This window comes from Accipiter gentilis, chromosome 34, assembly GCF_929443795.1.
Source record: "Accipiter gentilis chromosome 34, bAccGen1.1, whole genome shotgun sequence".
Classification (NCBI taxonomy): Eukaryota; Metazoa; Chordata; class Aves; order Accipitriformes; family Accipitridae; genus Astur; species Astur gentilis.
The window spans coordinates 3,138,174-3,157,421 of record NC_064913.1 but is presented as its reverse complement, the minus strand read 5'-3'; the positions used below and the strand labels follow the sequence as shown (position 1 = coordinate 3,157,421).

At 41.6% G+C, this 19,248-nt stretch overlaps 1 protein-coding gene across 1 annotated transcript in view; it reads left to right on the top strand.

Annotated features, from left to right (window-relative positions):
- The first annotated feature begins 318 nt into the window (after positions 1–318).
- PTPRR (protein tyrosine phosphatase receptor type R) overlaps positions 319–19,248 on the top strand; it is a 155,398-nt gene continuing 136,468 nt past the window's right edge. Inside the window, exons 1-2 of the mRNA XM_049792027.1 lie at positions 319–463; positions 14,861–15,165. Coding sequence (XP_049647984.1) covers positions 403–463; positions 14,861–15,165 — 366 coding nt within the window. The 5' untranslated portion in view covers positions 319–402. The remainder of the gene's footprint in view (positions 464–14,860; positions 15,166–19,248) is intronic.

Genomic DNA, 19,248 nt, shown 5'->3' with positions numbered 1-19,248 from the left:
AGGGAGAACAACCCCCCCCCCTCCCCGCCACCGCCTCCTGCCCGTACGTGCGGCTGGACCCGGAGATCTCTCCCTTCTCCTCACATCCCCGGCCCCTTCTGTTCCCCGCGACCCTTCCACAACCCCGGCGGAGGAACCGACCCCCCCCCCCCCCCCCCCAGACCCAGTCACCGCCGCTCCCCGCCTCCCGCACTCGCCCCTCGCCTCACCCCGCGCTGAGGCGGCAGCTGAGGGCAACGGCCCGCCTCAACCGCCCTCCCGCCCGCACGGCGCTGCGCATGCGCAGCCCCCTCCCAGGCATGCTCACTGACGGGGGCGGGCGGGCGAAGCGGGAGGCGGCGGCGCGGGGCTGCCCGCCTCGCCTCGCCTCGCCTCACCTCGCCTCAGCGCGGCTCTCGCACCATGCGGCGGGCGGCCGCGTGTCTCCGGGCGCTGTGCCTCCTGCTCCAGCTCCGCGCCTCAGGTCAGCGGGGGCGCCCGGGACGGGGCGGGGGGTTGCGGGGGGAAGGCGGCGGGCACCGGTTTGAACCCGCCGGCGCACCTGTTGTGGCGGCGGCGGCGGCGGCGGGCGCGGGCTCGGCCCCGGCCCCGGCGTCTGTCAGCACCGCGGACAGCGGGCGGCGGGAGAGCCCCGCGCTACGCGCCCCGCGGAGCGGCCCCGGGGACCGCGTGGGGCTGGGGCAGCGGAATCAAAAATCGTGGCTTTCCATCCCTTTTTCTTCTTTTTTTTTCCAAAAAAAAAGAATAAAAAAAAATAAATAAAATTATTACTCGGGGCGGAGGCGTTGCTACTTGTGTTCGCTCGCGGCAGCAGGGTTTTTGGAAAGGGAAATTTCAGCTGCGACAGCAGGCGTTTCGGCTGGAGCGGGGATAATAAATCCTCTCTCTGCTTTGCTAGCAAAACGTGTGCCTCATTCAGAAATGTGGTGAGCGACGAGCGCCCTAGTACGTACGTGAAGTTCCACCGCCGGTTTCGTTCTGATGGTCCTAGCTTGTATCGCTGGCATAAACCTCGGGCTTCTTTTAAATCGTGGAAAAACTGCTTCTTTTCAGAGCCTCTCTCTCTCCTGTGCAGACTTAAACATACCTACTCTTAGGACGGAAATCAAATCTGCGGTAACTGTGTAATTGTGTTAAGTTCTCAATTAGTAAAGTTGAAGAGCTTCTTTGTTTTATCATTTACGCCAAGCATAGCTACTTCTGAAGTAGTAAATGGCTGTTGCACCCTGCTTTTAACTTCGCTGAAGTTTAATTAAGAACGGCAGTTAAATGCCCAGGTGCTGATTCTTTTGCTCCTGGGAATGTTGTTTTTAGGAGAGATTTTTAAGATGCAACTGATTTGCATTGTTTTCTTGCAGAATCATTAAAAGTAATGGTTGAACTTCATGTCTCTCTTGATGTGGAAGCAGTGCATGAGCACGTATGCTGCCTCCCCCCTGCAAAAAAATTAGCTATGTTATGAACATAGTTGTTTATGTGGATACATCGGGAAGCAGGCACTGCATTCTTTTGTTTGCAGTTGTCAGGAGAAGTGGTTTGCCTCGTTTATTGGTATTTTATTGCCCTGGAATATTAGGCTACACTTCATAAAATCTCAGGAGCCTCTTTTCTGTATATCTGTAGTTAGGAAGCTCATGCTGTTATGCCTTATATTCATATGTGCAAGAGATTATTGACTGAAAGATAGTGAGCGTTTCGTGATCCATTTTAATAAAAGCCTTAAGCTGCTTTTAGGTTGTTCTTTTACAACATGTATTAAAAGGATCATCTGTACAAAATTAGTGTACATCCTCTATTTGACATAACATGCCTTCTGATCTCAGTGTATCCTCTATTAATAGTGGACTTTGCATTAGTTTTCATGCGCTTCATTTTTCTATCCTACTAATGGAAACTGGGTTTATCTCCTACCAGTAAGCCATTTACTTTCCTTGCTAAGTTTTACTTGTTTCATTAAGTTCCTGGGAGTGCTTGCAAGCAAAGCTTGGCCTTTATTATGAAAATGTCTCTAATCATGAGAAAAAGAGAGTAAAATAGATGTTTATATGGTGGTACTTTGTTCCCTGGGCAATCTTGGAAAATAATTGTTTCAGAGGAGGCAACAGGGAGGATGGACAGGAGCTGAATTAAATCTTTGCATATTGGGCACGGCTCCCACTGAGCGCAAGAGCTGGGCTTCCTCTAAGGCAGGGCTGCATAAAACTTGCTCCTGTTGGAAGTCATCAACTTTCACAACGGTGAAATAACATAGCAAGCTTAAACTGCTAAGGTCTCTCTGTTTCATCTGATGCAAGTAGAAAATATAGTCTTACACAGGCTACCACTGTGGACATCTTTTATGTACAGGCTAAACTTATGAATTATTGACAGTGATTTTTCAGCTTTGGTTCATGTGGAATCACAAAACGCATTCCACTTGCCACTAGTGCTAGGTCACAAATTATACCCTGCATATCAGTTTTTTTGTAATGTGATGGAAACTGCTTGGCTTTTTTGTTCTGAGACTGAATTTATATGAAGCATGTTTCTAGGGAATGCTAAAGACAGTCAGCAGACATTAACACAATCTCCCTTGATATCAGTTGGTGATAATAGATTTTAGAGAAAACATAAGTCTACATTTACTTGAGCTAATGCTACAGCAAAAAGAATTAACTCTCTAATGTGTTTAAATAGTGCTTTGTAAAGGAAAAATAATGCATGTCATATAGCAAATCTGATCTCCTGTGGAAAGACAATTCTACTACGGTTGTGTTACAGTAGACACATATGTATTCACACAAAAAATGGAAAATATTGTCAAAAATGTAAACAGGAATTTTCATGTACTTAAAAAGGTACTGTTTTACTAAGTTTAGATACTAATTCCTATAAAGCATGACAGCTGTGTAAACAGAAAATTAAATCCAGTTGTGCTGTCGGTATACCCATACATTGCTTGCTGAAATCAAAGACACTTGTGTGTGCATCTCTGAAAACAGAATTAGGCCCTTCTGCTGAGTGCAGCAGGTGAAGTAATCAACCTATATAGAGCTTGCTGTTGGATGAAGACCTAAATCTGCAGCAACTGATTACGGATCAGCATGAACCTTCAACTTACATCACGCATTGCATGAGAGAGTGCACAACAGCGCAGGTTATACTTGTTTTTAGTAGGTATGATCTAATACTTGTTCTTGCAATAAAAAACCTACTGTCTCCCAAGATGACTAGGAAGCATTGTTTCCTTGTAAAAGAATAGCAGGTGGTAGCAAAACCACAAAGTGATGCATTAGACTAACTTGTAATTAGAGAGCCATTTGAGTCATCCAGATTACTCAAGTAATTAACTATTTCTCACCTCATTTTCTTTTTTAACAAATTTTGTGAACAGGATTAAAATATATGATTAATTAAATACCCAGTCACAAGAAATAGGCTAGGAAGATCAACTAGACTAGAAAAAAACTTACTTAGTTAACAAACACCAGGTCAACCCAACACCTGCCTTATGTTAAAAAAATCTCTTTAAGAGAGCACTTTTGCAGAATTTGCTTTTAAGATGAGCAAACCCTGGTCCTGGAAAAGTAAAGAGTTAACAACTGAAGATTTGGTCAGGTCATCCAAGCCATGGGTTTTTGAGCAAAGGCATTACGCGAGCTGCTAAGTGCTCCTGTTACCTGTTTATTATTCTTTTCATCAGTGAAGGGATGCATTGAAATCCTTAAGTCCAACCTTAAGGACCAATACTTTCCTACTAGCCAAAAGGAAGCATGTAGAACCTTGTCTCAGCCTCTTGATGGATCCATTCCCCAAGCCCATCAGGTGAAATTCAGGGTAGGAAATAGTGGCATTTTATCTTCTTGGGGCAATGCTGTAATAACATGAGGATTGCTTATATCAAAACTGAAATTTCTTTGACCAGAGACTAACACTCCTTTGGGTAGAATGCACTAGGTGTAGAAACATATGTTATAAATATGCTAGACTGGTTCTCAGTTAATTATTACCAAAGAGTGATTTTACTAGTTCTGCTGGGCAGAAACTAGTACTTCAGCTTTCCTGGTCAAACATGCACTGTGTGGTATTCTCATGGTTGGAAATGACTTGAGTGGACTGCAGGTTTTACTTAAGTGTTTGGGGGGCCTAAAATGCACATGCTCTGTCACAAAAATAAGAAAATCTGGGGTCTGTACTTCTAGGGTTGAGGTGAGATCTGCACAAAAAGCAGTCACAATCAGATCCATTTCAGTAACCTCATGCTAATGAGTGAATAGTGCTAGCTTCTAAATACATCTAGAGTGAGTGTGAAGGGGCTATTGATTTTAAAAATGTATTGGAATTCTGCTTCGTTACACTAACATAATCTAAATGAAGCTGGTACTTATAATTGCCTTCTTTAGAAAACATATTGCTGGCCATGAGTGGGTGTTTTTACTAGAATAGACATTTGTGCCTTTTATTAGTAGACTCGTGGATAATCAGAGGGTAGTCATTTTTCTCTTTAAAGGTTCTGTTGGGGAGAAATAGTTTCATAATCCAGTATCTGACTTCATATTTTTGAGGAAGTATTCAGTTGGAAAAGAGACTCTTGTCATGTTTTTACATGTGGAAATTCTTGCTATTCATAATTTTGAAAGACATCATCTTCTACAAGAGATTTATGTTCAGGACATCCATTAGGAAATTACTGAGGTTTGTGATCTTGGAATCCCTGCCTAATTTCATTTGTTGTATTATGAAAAGACTGAAGCATCTTAGACAGCAAAGGCTGGTTTCAGCTTCTTTGGAGAGTGAAGCAGGAGACTTGCTGAAAAACCATGAAATGTGCTCTTGGGGGAATGTGTCTCTCTAGGAGGCTAATGAGATAACGATGGGTGGCCATGTTTGGTGGTGGTCCCCTCCATGGGGATGTTATGAGGCTTGATGTGGGGGACTAGAAGGAGGGGTAGGACTCTTACTCCATAAAGCACAGTCATCGTCCTGGAGGATTTTCAGCATGGTGTTGGAATAAGTACTTGGAGAAGCTTAGTAAGATCTGCTCAGAAATCCTCAATGTGATTTCCTAGAGCAGTATTACTGCAAAAAACCCCAGCCAAAACTTTAAGACTGAACCTCACTTCCCTTCATTACTAGCTTCTGATTTCCTTGGAGATACTATATATTTCGTGGAGATACTATATATTTACATCCACGTTATGCAGAGCAGAATTTAGCCACAACCTTTATTTGGAAAATGACAGTAATGACAAAATTAGCAAATTGATGCAGCACTTTCTCACACCTTCTGGAAAAAAAAAGTCTGATGTGAGACTATACAGTACATTAGTGCCAGGGCATAAGTATGGCAGAACACTTAAGTGCCTTTGGGACCAATGGCTCATCTCTTAATTCACATGAGCAGACCTAGTGAAATCAATGGTCTGTGGTATCCAGTTGCATTATTGACATATCAGGCAGCAGGCCTATAAAACGAGATGCAAAATGTCTTTTTGAAAAAGATACTACTAGTGCTTAATTCAAATTCACTGTAGCTGCGGATATTTTTGGCCAGGGCATTTTTTTTTTTTTTCCTACTGAAAAGGACAAATTCAGCAAAAATGAATTTGCAGTTGTTCCTATTTTCAGCAGATTGCTTATTAGAAAAGGAGAAAAATTCCTTGCAATCATCTCCCTCTCCCTCTCCCTCTCTTGTGTGTGCTGCCTCCCTCTCGTGTGGTACTCTTGTGCTCTCACACGTGCATGCATGTGCTTGCTCCCTCTTACATACACAAACACACACACAAAACCGAATTGTATATACACCTGCACACATACTTACACACACATTTTGTACAAATTGATTTTGTCTTTTTTGTTTTGGTCAAAGGTTCTGAACAGTTTCTTTAAGGGCAAATAAATTTTTTTTCCCAAATTTTTACAATTGTCCCGTTCTTTTCTTGCTTAGCTCTGGTGTACGTTTCTTGCTCTGAATTTTGACTTGTCACGGGTACTGTTCCTCTGCTGCAAAAGGCCTAACCTTTTGATTACTGGACCTAGCTAGGAAAGTGCAGAACCCTTCCTATGAAGAACTGTGACCTTTTAGCCCTGTAATATGGTGTTGCCATTGCTGGTAACAAAGCCATAAGCTTTGCACGGAGTTTGCAACACGTCATGACTGGAGCCGGTCAGGCCTGCTCTGTCCAAACTTTACTTGACCTGCCTTCTTTACTTGGTTTAGCTCTGACAGCAGTTTCTCTAATTGACTAAGCATCTATAGCTGTTCTAAGGTTGTTTATCTTTGCATGGTACAGCTCTAGTTTATACAGGTAGCAGTAACACGGGCTTTGTAGAACAGCAGAGGCACTGAGCTTGGAGGCACAAGATGCGGCGTAGAGGAGTGCAGGCGTGGGACAATAAGAGATGGGGCACAGGCTTGGCACTGAAGACCACACGCTATAAAAAGCTCAGTAACGGGTAAAAATGCAGAGCTGGAGCTTGAGAAAACGCTTTTAGGGGGTTAACAAAGAGAGCAAAGAAATAGTATCTAACATATGTACATGGCACCATTTATAGTAAATTCAGAGGTAACCCAGAGCTGCAGACCAATTGAAGAAAGAGAAAGGTGTAAATGCATGTTAGCAAACATATATATGGCCCTAAGAGGAAGGAAGAAGAGAGGAGGAAGAAGAATCCCTCAGCATGAACATCATATTCCTCCTGGCGAAGGACTCCAGACAAGTCCTCGTAACATCCCTCCATTGGCAACACCAGTGTGAAACCACGGACCTGAGGAGCCAGAGAAGCAGTGGAAGGGTGAACGTTAACACCAGGTGTCATGGTTTAACTGCAGCCAGCAGTTAAGCCCCATGGAGCCGATCGCTCACTCCTCCCCCTGGTGGGATGGGGGAGAGAATCAGAAGGGTAGAAGTGAGAAAACATGTGGGTTGAGCTAAAGACAGTTTAATAGGTAAAGCAAAAGCATTCACGCAAGTAAAGCAAACCAAGGAATTCATTCCCCACTCCCCACAGGCAGGCGGGTGTTCAGCCGTCTCCAGAACAGCAGGGCTCCATCACACCTAATGGGGACTTGGGAAGACAAACTCCATCACTCCCAACATCCCCCCTTTCCTTCTTCATCCCCCAGCTTTATGTGCTGAGCATGACGTCCTATGGGCTGGAGTATCCCCTGGGTCAGTTGGGGTCAGCTGTCCCGGCTCTGTCCCCTCCCAAATCCTTGTGCCCCCCCAGCCTGCTCGCTGGTGGGGTAGGGGGAGAAGCAGGAAAGACGTCCACTCTGTGTAAGCACTGACTGCTCAGCAATAACTAAAACTTCCCCGTGTTATCAACACTGTTTCCAGCAGAAATCCAAAACATAGCCCCACCCTAGCTACTGTGAAGAAAATTAACTCTACCCCAGCCAAAACCAGCACAGCAGGGAAAGGGATAGACAATTTTAATTGCATTATTGCTATTATTGTAATTTTTTGTATTATTATTCTTTGTTTTTCTATAAAAATTAGATCTAGGCTAATGATGTTTCTTGAATTAGACTGTTAAGATTTTCATTACATGAACAATAAACTCTCAGCTTTACTTATATGTGTAAGATGTGCTTCACCCTTGTTCATGAACAAGACTTTGAATGTAACAAGGATGAGAAATTCTAGCTGAAGGAGGCTGTGAGAGGCTATGCAGGAGCATGCCCAGTGGAAGATCGTTAGGTCTAGCAGCCTACTTTGGGTAGGGAATAGCTTCATTTGTATGGCTCTAACAGGTTTTGTCTTAGGAGGAAGCTGTGGTGTGAAGGAAGGATCTGATCAGGCTTTGTGTTGTGGCGTTATTCTCTGAATGATGGAAAGAGTCACAGTCTGCAAGTCCCTCTGCTACGAGGACTGTTATACGTGGGAAAGTATTTTCCCAGGTGAATTCTTTTGTCAATTTCAAAACTTCCAATGTGTTGTTTTATGCATGTGCTACCAAACCAGCAAGTGGATTCATATTCTTCCTTTTCAGTTTTGTGTGGTTTGCCTCACAAGAGCACTTTTGAAAGTATGTTCTGCTGTACAGCTAATGATGAAGTCATACTTCAGCCACTGTTTAACTGTATTTTATTGGTAATAATTTTTGGTCCACCTCACTGAAGTTGAACAGTAGTCTGTGTTTGGCTAAAACTGGATAGCCTATCCTAATGAGATTTAGATTTGGTTGATGTACTACTTCGCTGACAGGAAGACATACTGTTAACTAGATGGTACAGATGCATGGCATATTGCCTCCAGACAGCTTTTGTTTTCATTTGTGCTTTCAACATCATTTAAACCATTTTTATTTCCCACCAGATATGTTGACTTCTCTTGATATGTTGGCTTGTTGGTTTTTTTTCCTGGCAAGATAGATGAAACAGGAATAAAGCAGTAGATTTTATATCTTTCAAAGTCCTAGCCAAAGGAAAGTCCTGTTGCCTGCACCAGAAGGGACAACCTTCACAGCCCAGCGAAGACAGAAGTCTTTTAAGCCTATAGTAGTGTTTATCCTATGTCTAGAAATTACCAGTAGTTAGCATTTCCCTTAACATCTTTGCAGTCAGGACTCCTGACGGTTAGAGCCATGCTCATAAATAGCTAGCATGACATAAAGAATTTTAGCACAGATGCTAAGAGAGATTTCTTTTTCCCCCTCCCTCTGAGCCAACATCTATTTGGCCCTTGTATAGGCAAGAGAGAACTGTAAACTCTGTTCTGCAGGGTGTGAGTCCATTTCCATCTCAATGGACTAAAAAGAGGCAGGCAATGAATCTCCTAGCTGTAGGAACATTGACATTATTGGAGAGGGTTGATCAATGATCTGCATAAGTACGTTGACCTGCCTTTCACCGTGATTCTGGGTGGCTGTTCAAGAAGAGATGAACCATTCAGACATTGGAATAGGCTGCCCAGGGAAGTGGTTGAGTCACCATCCCTGGAAGTATTCAAAAAGCGTGTAGACGGGGTACTCCATAACATGGTTTAGTGGGCATAGATGATGGTTGGACTCGATGATCTTGAAGGTCTTTTCCAACCTAAATGATTCTATGATTCTATTGTGCAAGAGGTGATGGAGACCAAGCCTATCCAAAGTCTGACACTGGTTTTTAAGGTGTGAAGTAAGATTGTATGGGACAAAGAGCATCTTTCAGAACAGCAAGCTAAGTGGAAATTAAAAAAGCATGGGGAGCTCTGGGTACAAAATTGAATTACCCAAGTTAGTAAGTCTTTTTACTGAAAATGAGAAATTATTTGGCAACAGCATTAAGTACTGTTAACTCAGATTGCATTTGCGTTAAATTTATGTTTGAAACCAATCAGTCAAGTTTCAGCATGTTTTTCCCTTATGAAATGACTCTACATTTTCTGCCTTTTTTCCTCCAATTTCCATTTTGTTAGCATGAAAATCTCAAGCTGTGTAATATACCAAGATATCTGTAACTATAAAGAGACTTCAGTGTTATTATAGTGCTGGTTATAGTATTAATTGTGAGTTTTGAAACATAGGCGCTATGTGTCTGTATTCACATGTGCATTTTACTTACCAGGTATAGCACAGCAGTTCTGTTGATGGATTTGGGGTGACTGCACTACTTACAAGTATTAAATATACAGTATACCACTCATTACAGAAAATGGGAATGTTCAGGAACATACCTTAGTATGAATCTAATTTGTTCAGATTAAACAAAATAATAAGACTTAAGACAATGACCTCAAATTGTTTTGCTAGGCACACGTCAAGACTTTAGGCACCATTATCTTGGCCCTATCAGGTTTAGAAAAGAATGATATGTCCCACTGGGACTCTCCTTTTCCAGTCAAATAAAGTTCTGGTTTCTGGCTCTAGAGGATGCGAGATAAAAAAAATCTGTAAAGCTGTGATATTTTTATGTTTTGAAAAGAGAAAACCGTGCTACTGTGTTACTGTAATGGATCTTGACTATCTTGAAGTTTTTTATCTGTCTATTTTAGCGAAAGTTAAGGTATTTGGGAATTGGGAGTCTAACAATTTTCTGGCAGGTTGCTTTAAAATAAAATGTCAACTGTCTGAGACTATTCAGGGAGTCAAGACAGTCTAGAGAAATCTTGGGATTTCTCTGTTGAGCAGAGGCCAGCTGGGAAGTCAGTGCCCACAACATCTTTCACATCAGATTCACTATTTATTATAGGCTTTCATTTCTGCATATATAATACAAATTTGTAGTGCAAGACAGGCTCAGCAGCGTGTGCTATCTAGCATTCTTGTGATTTACCCATCTGTTATAATGAGAAAATTTTGCTGCTTCCCATGTACTGGGATCATATGGATATTTCACATGGACTTCTACTGACCCATTCTCCATCATTCTTCTGTAGATTGGATTTTATTATTTTTTTTTAATTCAGGACAGAAATTGTTTTATCTTGTGTGTTTCTGCAGACAACTAAGAAAATATGGTTAACACAGTTCAGATGAACATAGCAAGCAGAACAGTTGGAACTAGCAGAACAGGGAGTTTCATAGGGATTTTTCCAATTTTCCTTTCAAGAAGGATGATGAAGACAAAGATGGCAAGTGGTGGCAATGGTGGAAAACCTGAAATTAGTACAAGAAGTGAAGATGTTCAGATGTGAAACTATGCATTCTACATCACCCTGGAGCTTCTTGTTACACTTTAATAGGTGGAGTATTTCCGCTGGTAGAGGTTCTAGAAGCAAAACTCCAGGGACTGGAAATTCAACTAAAGATAATCTGAAATTTTGAGGAAGGACAATACTCTTGTACAGGAGAAGCTAAATTAAAGAGGCGGGTTACCATGGAGGAACATGAAAGCAAGATCAAGACAGGCTTTCTTGATAAAAAAAAAAAAAAATCTAAGGAAAAGAAGCAGCAGCATGTGAGGAGTTGCGAGGAAGAAGAAAATGTCAGCCAGTAGGTAAAGAACAGAGGAAGAAGTAGCAATATTCATCAGGAGCCGAAGTCCAAGAAAAAGAGCGGTGACCAATCACTACATTGTACAGGCAGAAGAACTGGAAGACAGAGTCAACAAATCATGCCAATATGAAGTCAGAGCGCAGCATCTCTTACTAAAGGGAATAGGAATGGTTATTACATGAGATGATGGTCTCCATGAAGGAAGGGTAGGGTGTCTTCCAGGAGCAAAGGTAGATGCAAAACTGCTGCTAAGAGAAGTTCTGATGTGAGTTTGAAAGTAATCATTGATTATTGTTCATTTTGGAACAAACAATGAAGTAACATTTTCCACTGACATACAAATAGCTATACTTAGCTGAGAAATAGGTGAAGACTCAGCATCCTTTAGATTGGAAGATGCAGCATGGAATCACAATCTGAACATTTAGTCTGTTCTCCTCAATGCCACGGCAGAATAAACTATAATTCTTTGTAATACACTTGAGGGGAGGGAATTTTAGGAGAAGGAATAAAATTATTTTAGTTAAAGGGTGATATTGGCACTGGCTGAATATTACAAGTCAGTCATGAATAACTCTACATTCTGAAGTAGAGTTCAAACAGGGTAGTGTGAGCAGAATATCAAAACTCACTTTAGGATTAAGTTTGCTGAGTTTATGGAAGAGATACCTCTAGGAATTCTTTTTTTTTAGCCTTGTCCTAAGCCCCATTTTCTGAATTTCTGTGTATGTTGGGCTACCTGAAGCTTAAAAGGCACCAAAATCAAAATTTTTTGCTCTCATACTTCAGTTCTTGATAGCTTCTGATGGTTTCCCTGGTGGCCACAAAGGAGCATTTGCTTTTTCTGTATAGGTACAGGACTTGATATGGGAAACCCAGTCTTGTCTCTCTTAAGGGTTGGAGGCTGGCAATATTTAAAGGTGATGTGTAGCAGAGGTGCTGGTGTTTCTAATGACTTACTTTTCCGAATGTCTTACTGGTGCATAGTGGTTGTGTTCAGAGCTGAAGTCCTGGGGGTCAAGAAGGAATATTTTCCTGCTTCGTCAGATTAAGGGGAAGCTTTAGGTTGCCCTGTAGTATCAAGGGTGGCCCACTTGTTAGGGTCACCTGAGGCACCTATAGCAGTCTGGGAGCCAAAGTCTAGTAAGATCAATGAAGTTTTTCACATGGGGCACTGTGAACGCATGTAACCTACTTAAGCTACTGGGGCTATGTGGACTTCTCGGAAAACCAAATTCAGCCTTGTAATTTTCTTGGAACATGTTTGAACTTCTGCGCTGTCAGCTGGTAAAAATAGATTTGTGTGAGTGCAAAGAGTATGTTGTGTAATTAGACTTGTTAATTTCTCATTTCTACAGGATGGGCCATTACCAAAATATGTTTTGTTGTCCAACTAGAAAATCTGCTGCCATGGACCATGTATCAAATCTGCTGCAAGGACCTGTGTTACATTTATAGTTTTAGCATTCTAATGGAAGCGAGCCTGCTGGGATTTAGTGGGAAATGGTGATACTGCTGTTAAAAAGTACTGAGATTCATGAGCAGGCAAGCTTTTAGGGGAGTTCCTTTAACTATTGTTCTATCAAAAATTAGACAACTGTTCAAATTTTTCAGTGTTACTCTGGATTCAGTCAGGATTAACTCTGAAGTCATACTTGGGATTTACCTTGGTATTATTCAGTGAAGAATTTGGCCTAGTACTTAATTGTATTATTTTTTTCTCCTTCTTTCAGTAAAAATAAATGAAATAAAAGGGGAATTTGGAATATTAAAGTGGGTAGGAAATGCAATGTAAACAATTCCAGGAGAACCACAGTGGTTTTGATTCCCTCAGAAACAAAGGAGTAGGAGTGAAGGAAGCAAAGAGGAACCACAGGCACCAAATGTGTGTGTAGTTACATTCCTGTATATTATCTATGACCCGTTTTGGAATACTGGTTGTCTGTGAAGGAGACGCAGACATGAATCTAGCAAAGAGGTGACTGTGAGAAGTAGGTGACTATGAGAAGTGCTGATGTTTCTTTGTTTTTATTTTGCCATTCACACAACTCTCTATATTGCGAGGTAAGACCAGCCCTTAGGATTTTATCAATGAAGCCAGTCCCCCCGAAGCTTAATGAGATCCCAGCAAACTTAAGCTGTAAAATTCAGCCATTTCTAAGACTATACTCTGCAGTTTCTCTTTTTCCCCCACTCCCTGCTCTCAGTCATCTTCCCAAGAAAAACGTGACAAGAGCGGTACTCGTGTGACCTCAGTGGTCACGCAGGAAGATGTCAGTGTTTGTTTTTACCACTTAAAAGAGTAGCCTTAGGTTTAGCATCGTACTTTGTAATATGGGGATCTCTAAGTGTACTGCAAAATGCAGGATTCTGTGTTCTGTCTTCTTCCTACTGATTTTCTGCTCACGTATGTTACGAATTGCTTCACCACCTACTGACATGGACTCGCTTTTGGCAGCATTTCCCGATGATGCGTAGCAATACTGTAGCACAGATAAGGTATTGTCCTTGATTTTCCTAACCGAAATTTCATGAGGAAATTAGGTCAACAGAATGTAATTACCTACACTGAAATGTCCTAAGGGCACTGGGTAGCGCTGTGCAAATGACTGATTATTTTGATTTGCTTACAGGAGCAAAAAAATTAGAGGCAAAAATCAGTCTGAATAGAACAAAATTATTTCTTGTTCGACCTGAATTCAAACGTGTTGGTTCTGAGCTGTTCTTCACAGTTCATTACGAGAATTACAATAACATTGATTTTATATTTTTTTTTAAACTAAAAATCAGCACACAAATACAACATTGCCATTAACTCCAACAGTTTCTGAAGAGGCAATTCCAAGCTGATCAGAGCGAGCTCTCCGGGTTCACTTCTCTTAGAACACAAAGTCTCTTTTGTACCATAGTGGGTTTCTTAGAGTGCTCTTCCAGGAGGTGACTAATGCAGCTTCAGTTACTTTTTATCTATGAAGGAGCTGACCCTTGCCTATTTTTCTGCTCAGAGGGACAGCCTGTCTTCCAGGCTGAGAGCTGAACTGGGCTGTTGTAGCTGTTCTGTTCTTCATAAAGGCACTAAAGATTCACCACATTTCATCCGTTTAAAAAAAGAAAATCAAATAAAACTTTAGTTCTGGTTCCTTTTATAAAGGCATCATTAGGAAGTATTTTGACTATCAAAGAAAACTTATTTTTCACTGAGACATAGTTTATTAAAACCATGTAACATAAAAGAGATCTTTGTGCCCAGCACCAAGGTATGCAAGGTCTGGCTAAATCCACACACCTGTATCTCCTCTGCAGAGAGCCAGGTGCTCTGTTGGCTGGCCAGGCAATGCTTGAGTGAAGGTTGGGTCATAACAAGAGTTGGCATAAGGGACTATAAGGCATCCCGATTTAAGCAGCTGAACAAGGAATGCAGAATTATGATTATGGACTCAGGCATCTGAACTTTACCTTTCTTCTCTTTCTTACATGTTTAAGTCTGATTTTTTGGTCTGGTTCTTGGCCTTTTCTCCTCCAGTCCCCATATGTAAAAGATGATCACAGCAATTCTCGTGTTTGGTATTACTGGGTGATTAAGTACATCAGAAAGTGGACTGCATATGTTTTCCTATTGGAGTTGATACCGATACAAAAGTTGGACTTGGCTTAGCTCGTGCTCTGTTCTTGCACATCATTTTGGAAATGTAACCCTGGCTGAAAGTATAAATAATATTTTTTAAAGCCCTGTAAAAAGGAGTTTAAGAATGTGATACATTTCACCTACTTAGTAAACTCTCTGTAGTGTTGTTAGGCTATTGCTGTATAAATTGCATTGTGGAATTTTAAGGGAGTTCTTGTATTCCACAAATATTCTTTCCAAATCTTGCAGAACCTAAAGATCTCATCAGATTTCCGGTGCCGTCTACAGAATATCGAAGAGAGACATTCTAAACTTATTCTTCTCTTTCTACAGGCTGCTTTTCTGGAGACAATGACCACTTTTTGGCAATTCATCAGCGAAAGAGTGGAAAACCTGTGTTTATTTATCACCATGTGCAGAGTGTGGAGAAAAGTCTGGATACAGACAGTTATAAGAATTCCAAACAAAATTTCCATTCTTCTTCCCACTCCAAAATAAGCAAGTTGCACCCTGCAATAATTGTTAAATCAACCTTCCCCAGACCTGCCTACGACCCATCCCTCAATCTGTTAGCTATGACTGGTCAAGATTTGGAAGTGGAAAATCTCCCCATTCCTGCAACGAATGTGATTGTTGTGGTAAGTGCCTTTTTCTGGGTTCTGGAGGTTTTTTGTGAATAAAGATGCCTGTAGATAAATATAGAGAGATCGTAAGGTAGGGTATCCAAAGTTCATATTCCACTGCCTGGCTGATCGTGTAAATCTAAGTAATGACCACACATCTTGAATCTCTTCACTTCAGTGGAATTTGCATTCATATAGACTCAGCATGATCAGCAAGCACTCTGATGAACCGGTGCAGAATATAGCCTCTCTGTAGGTAAAGAACTTACCTTTGCCTCAAATGCTGTTAATCCTCTTGTCTTGATTGATGTTTGCACTGCTTTTGCTGGATGGTTTTTAAACTTATTCTACACAGGGCACAAGAAAATGTACTTCAGGGAACAATTCTACAGAGGTAAGGAGATTTTAGAAGGCTGACGCAAAGGTTTTGTTCACTTCTGTTTCTCGAGTAAATCCACCATTATGCTTACATAGCTGTTTGAAAACAAGCCTTTTTCTCGCAAAGAATAAGAAGTATGTTTTTGTTGGTGTAAACCATATGCGCCCCTTCTGGGACACACGGGCTGGGACCCTCCTCGCTCAGTTAACTGTGTGTGTGATCTTTCCCATTCTCAAAGAAGTGATGGCAGTGTTCCCTCCTGCAGTGGAGGGCATGTCAGTGGAGCCGTATACTGATGCCACCCTGCTGCATCCTCACCCTTCATGCCTGGGGAGCGGCATATTGTCAGCAGAGCTGTCCTCTGTGGAAAGCACAGCACAGTCTGTGTATGTTCTGCACAGACACTGCTTTGCCTCACCCTGGTGCACAGGTAACCCTGCCTGATTATGGAGAAGAGCGTTGGGCTCATCCTTCTCCTTCCTGGAGGGAAGAACAACCATTCATAATGGCTCATGTACTCATTAGAGTGAACTAATAAAGATTAAAGTGAAACAATGTGACTAATTACAGTCAGCAGCTATTTGCCTAATTCTGTAAATTACTCTGTACAGAAGGTGCTAGATTAAAAGAGAATGGCCTTTACAAACAAGGAAGAGAATAGAACATGCAACACGAGGGCACATTAGCACACAAAGTGTTTCAGAATCGCATATGAATTCCTTGTACTGTTTGTACCTCCAGAGATCTGCCCTCGTGAGTGCACCAAATGCAATAAAGGCTAGTGACACAGAAAAGAGTAATTAGGGGGAAAAAAGGTTGTAATTTTATTAGTCTAACATTAAAGTTTTAACAGTTAAAAAATACTATTGGGGAACTAGGCTCAAAAAATTGTACCCTGGACTTGTTGCATCCTACATGAACAAGACCTCCTAATTTGAGATTAGATGGCTAGCATAGTCAGTGGACTAGATTCAGTTGTATGTAAGTGTCCATATTAGAGCAAAATAAGGTACTGACAGCCTTGATTCGCTGGGGACATGCCAGCTGTACAGAGTCCCAATACCGAACGGTATTATCAGGAGGAGGAGATGCCAAGCAAGCTGGATACGCCTATGCCCCGAGCTAGCCTAAGCCAGCAGGGCCAACCCCATAGTAAAGGTACCTGCTCCCTTTTTTCCATAGCAAGCATTGTTTCACCTCCTGTGAAGGTGAAACCTTTCTGCTAGTGCAAGGAAATCAGAATAAGCATGGCCCCTCGTTTTTTTCATTAAATGACACTGTTACCTATGGCATGTTATTTTAGTAGAGCTTTGCACGCTTTTGGAGCCCAGCATTCCTCAACTTGCAATGGAAGAATACTGCAAAATATTCTGGGGCTACCCTGATTTTAGCTGACTGGCTCTGTGCCTGCATTAAAAGCTAAATGAGGCAGATTTTCAATTGGCAATCAGATAAAAAAAGATCTATTAAATCTACATTAAGTTCTCATTAAGTGACCTCGGTCTGAAGCTTTGCTGCTGCATTTCTAGGATGGAGCTGCTGCTCTGAAGCCTTCTGTTCTGGCTGAGAACCATATGTGCTTTAAGGGGGGGCATAACAGCATGAGCTAATCATGACATGAAAGCTGTTTGTTGCTTGGGATCTTCAGCTATCTCTGGATGTGTTGAAGGGCAGTGTTTTTGGTTTGTTTTTAATATCATCCTTTCAGAAGAAGCCTTTGGGGAAGCGTATGTTTTCAAGCCAAAGCGCTGAGAGTCAGACAGCTCATTGGACTAATCCCACCCTAAGAAATGTTGAAGGTGTCTTCCTCCAAAGGGCAGCTGTCCCACAGCAGGGTGGTTGCCATAATCCAAGCACAGCCCCGCTCCTTCCAGGTCTCTGCACTTCAACGTTTTGTTTCTCCCTCGTGAATGTCACCTGAAGTAGATTGTAACGTTAATGTCATTGCGAAGGGAGTCTGTTCTGTTTTGAATGCACGTAATATCGCTCCCTCTTTGTTTCCAACTAGCACTTACTGCTTGTTGCTCCTCTTTGATTTTTATCGTATAGGGCAAGCGGCAACATTTGTTGTTTTGCCCTGGCTGACCCTTTTTGTTCCAGCCTTTAGCGATGTTGTTGGTTGCTCAACTTGAAAGGGCAATTGCTAGTGTTAATGCTTCCTGTAATCCAGTTACATGACTAGCGCACATTGTGATTTAGTATGAAAGCCAGCGACGGGGCTTATTTTTTAAAATAAATCAACGGTGTTGCGGCTCTGCAGAGGGGAGGAAACTGAATTCAATCTAATTTCAGTGACTTGAGGTCCATTTTCTCCATGATCGAGGTGGAAAGGTAGGGTGAATGGATGCCTAATGTAGAACTGTTATAAGGTTACATTTTGTGCTAAGAACTAGACCATCTGACAAGGAAAATGTTGCCAATGCACAGCAGAGTGCTCTGAAGCCAAGAATTCTGCACGTATTGTGTCAAAAAGTGATGTTTTGTGACTATCAATAAAGAATGCATGTTAAGACGTAATTTTACTGAACACGGGGGGAATTATAGTGCTTGTTCGCCTAAGGGAGGAAGAGCAGGGATTTATTTTCTGGGGGTGAGTTTTATGTAAGTAAACGCTTTCCATCATGTTACCTAGTATTAAGTTCCCATTGGGGTTTGTTTTTTTTTTTTTGTGTGTGTGTGTGTGTGTGTGTTCAATGCACGTTGTTTGCTGAGGGAAGCAAGGACAATCCAGAGCTCTTAGAAGCATTCTGAGTGTTCTGTAACTGCCTTAGTGCTTACCCATATGTTCTGTTTAGTTGTCTGGCTAAATGACGTGAGACCAACTTATTTGAAAATTGCTTGGTTAACATATGGAATTACATAGTTTTTTGTAATACTTGAGAGTTTCCTATTTGTATGGGTTTATTTTGGATCGCAGAAACTATACATTCATTGAACATATTAGAGAGTTAGTAGTGAAATGAACAAGTTCTCCAAATGTTTATTTGTGTTTATTCCAAGTCTTTCCAATACTGAATCTGAGCACCACCAGGCTCAAGGCAGTACATGGAAAGTAGAAATAGTGGATAACCACTTATGATTAAAACTGTTCCTGTCTAACACACTTGTTAAAAAACCCAAACATATATTCACATATATAGTTAGGGCTGAACTTGAGAGAGAAGCAGAAGGACTTGTAATAAAGGTTACAGCTCAGACTAGGTCTAAAGTATCACCTCAGGAGGTGCTAAACCATCATCCCTTGTAACCTGATATAGTTTGGTCTGTCCAGAGGATCTCTCAGGCACAGAAGTGTGTTGTACTAAGATTGGACCAAGCTCCTCAGATGCTTTTTTCACTTGTAGCCCGTGAAGTGTTTCAGAAATGTAAAGGTAATAAACTTGCTCAATATATCAAGACTTTCCCTTTCACACCTCGCTATTACTATATACCTTCTTGTATAAATGTGAAAATCTGTGTCTTTCTGTTGCTTAGAAAGGTCACCGCACTGTGCAGTAACCTAAAATTCAGTGCATCTCTTCAGTTTTGTTTGGTTTACATGAGTGTTACTGAACTGAGTTGATTTAATTAGAGTTTCTCTCAGCTAATGTCAGTAGGACATAAGGTTCACGGCCAGCCATACAGAGCTTCTCTTCGCCTTTACCGTGGCATTTTGTGTAAGGCTGAACACCTCAGAGCTATAGCTCTGCCATACCATTACGTTTATTTTGTCACCAGTG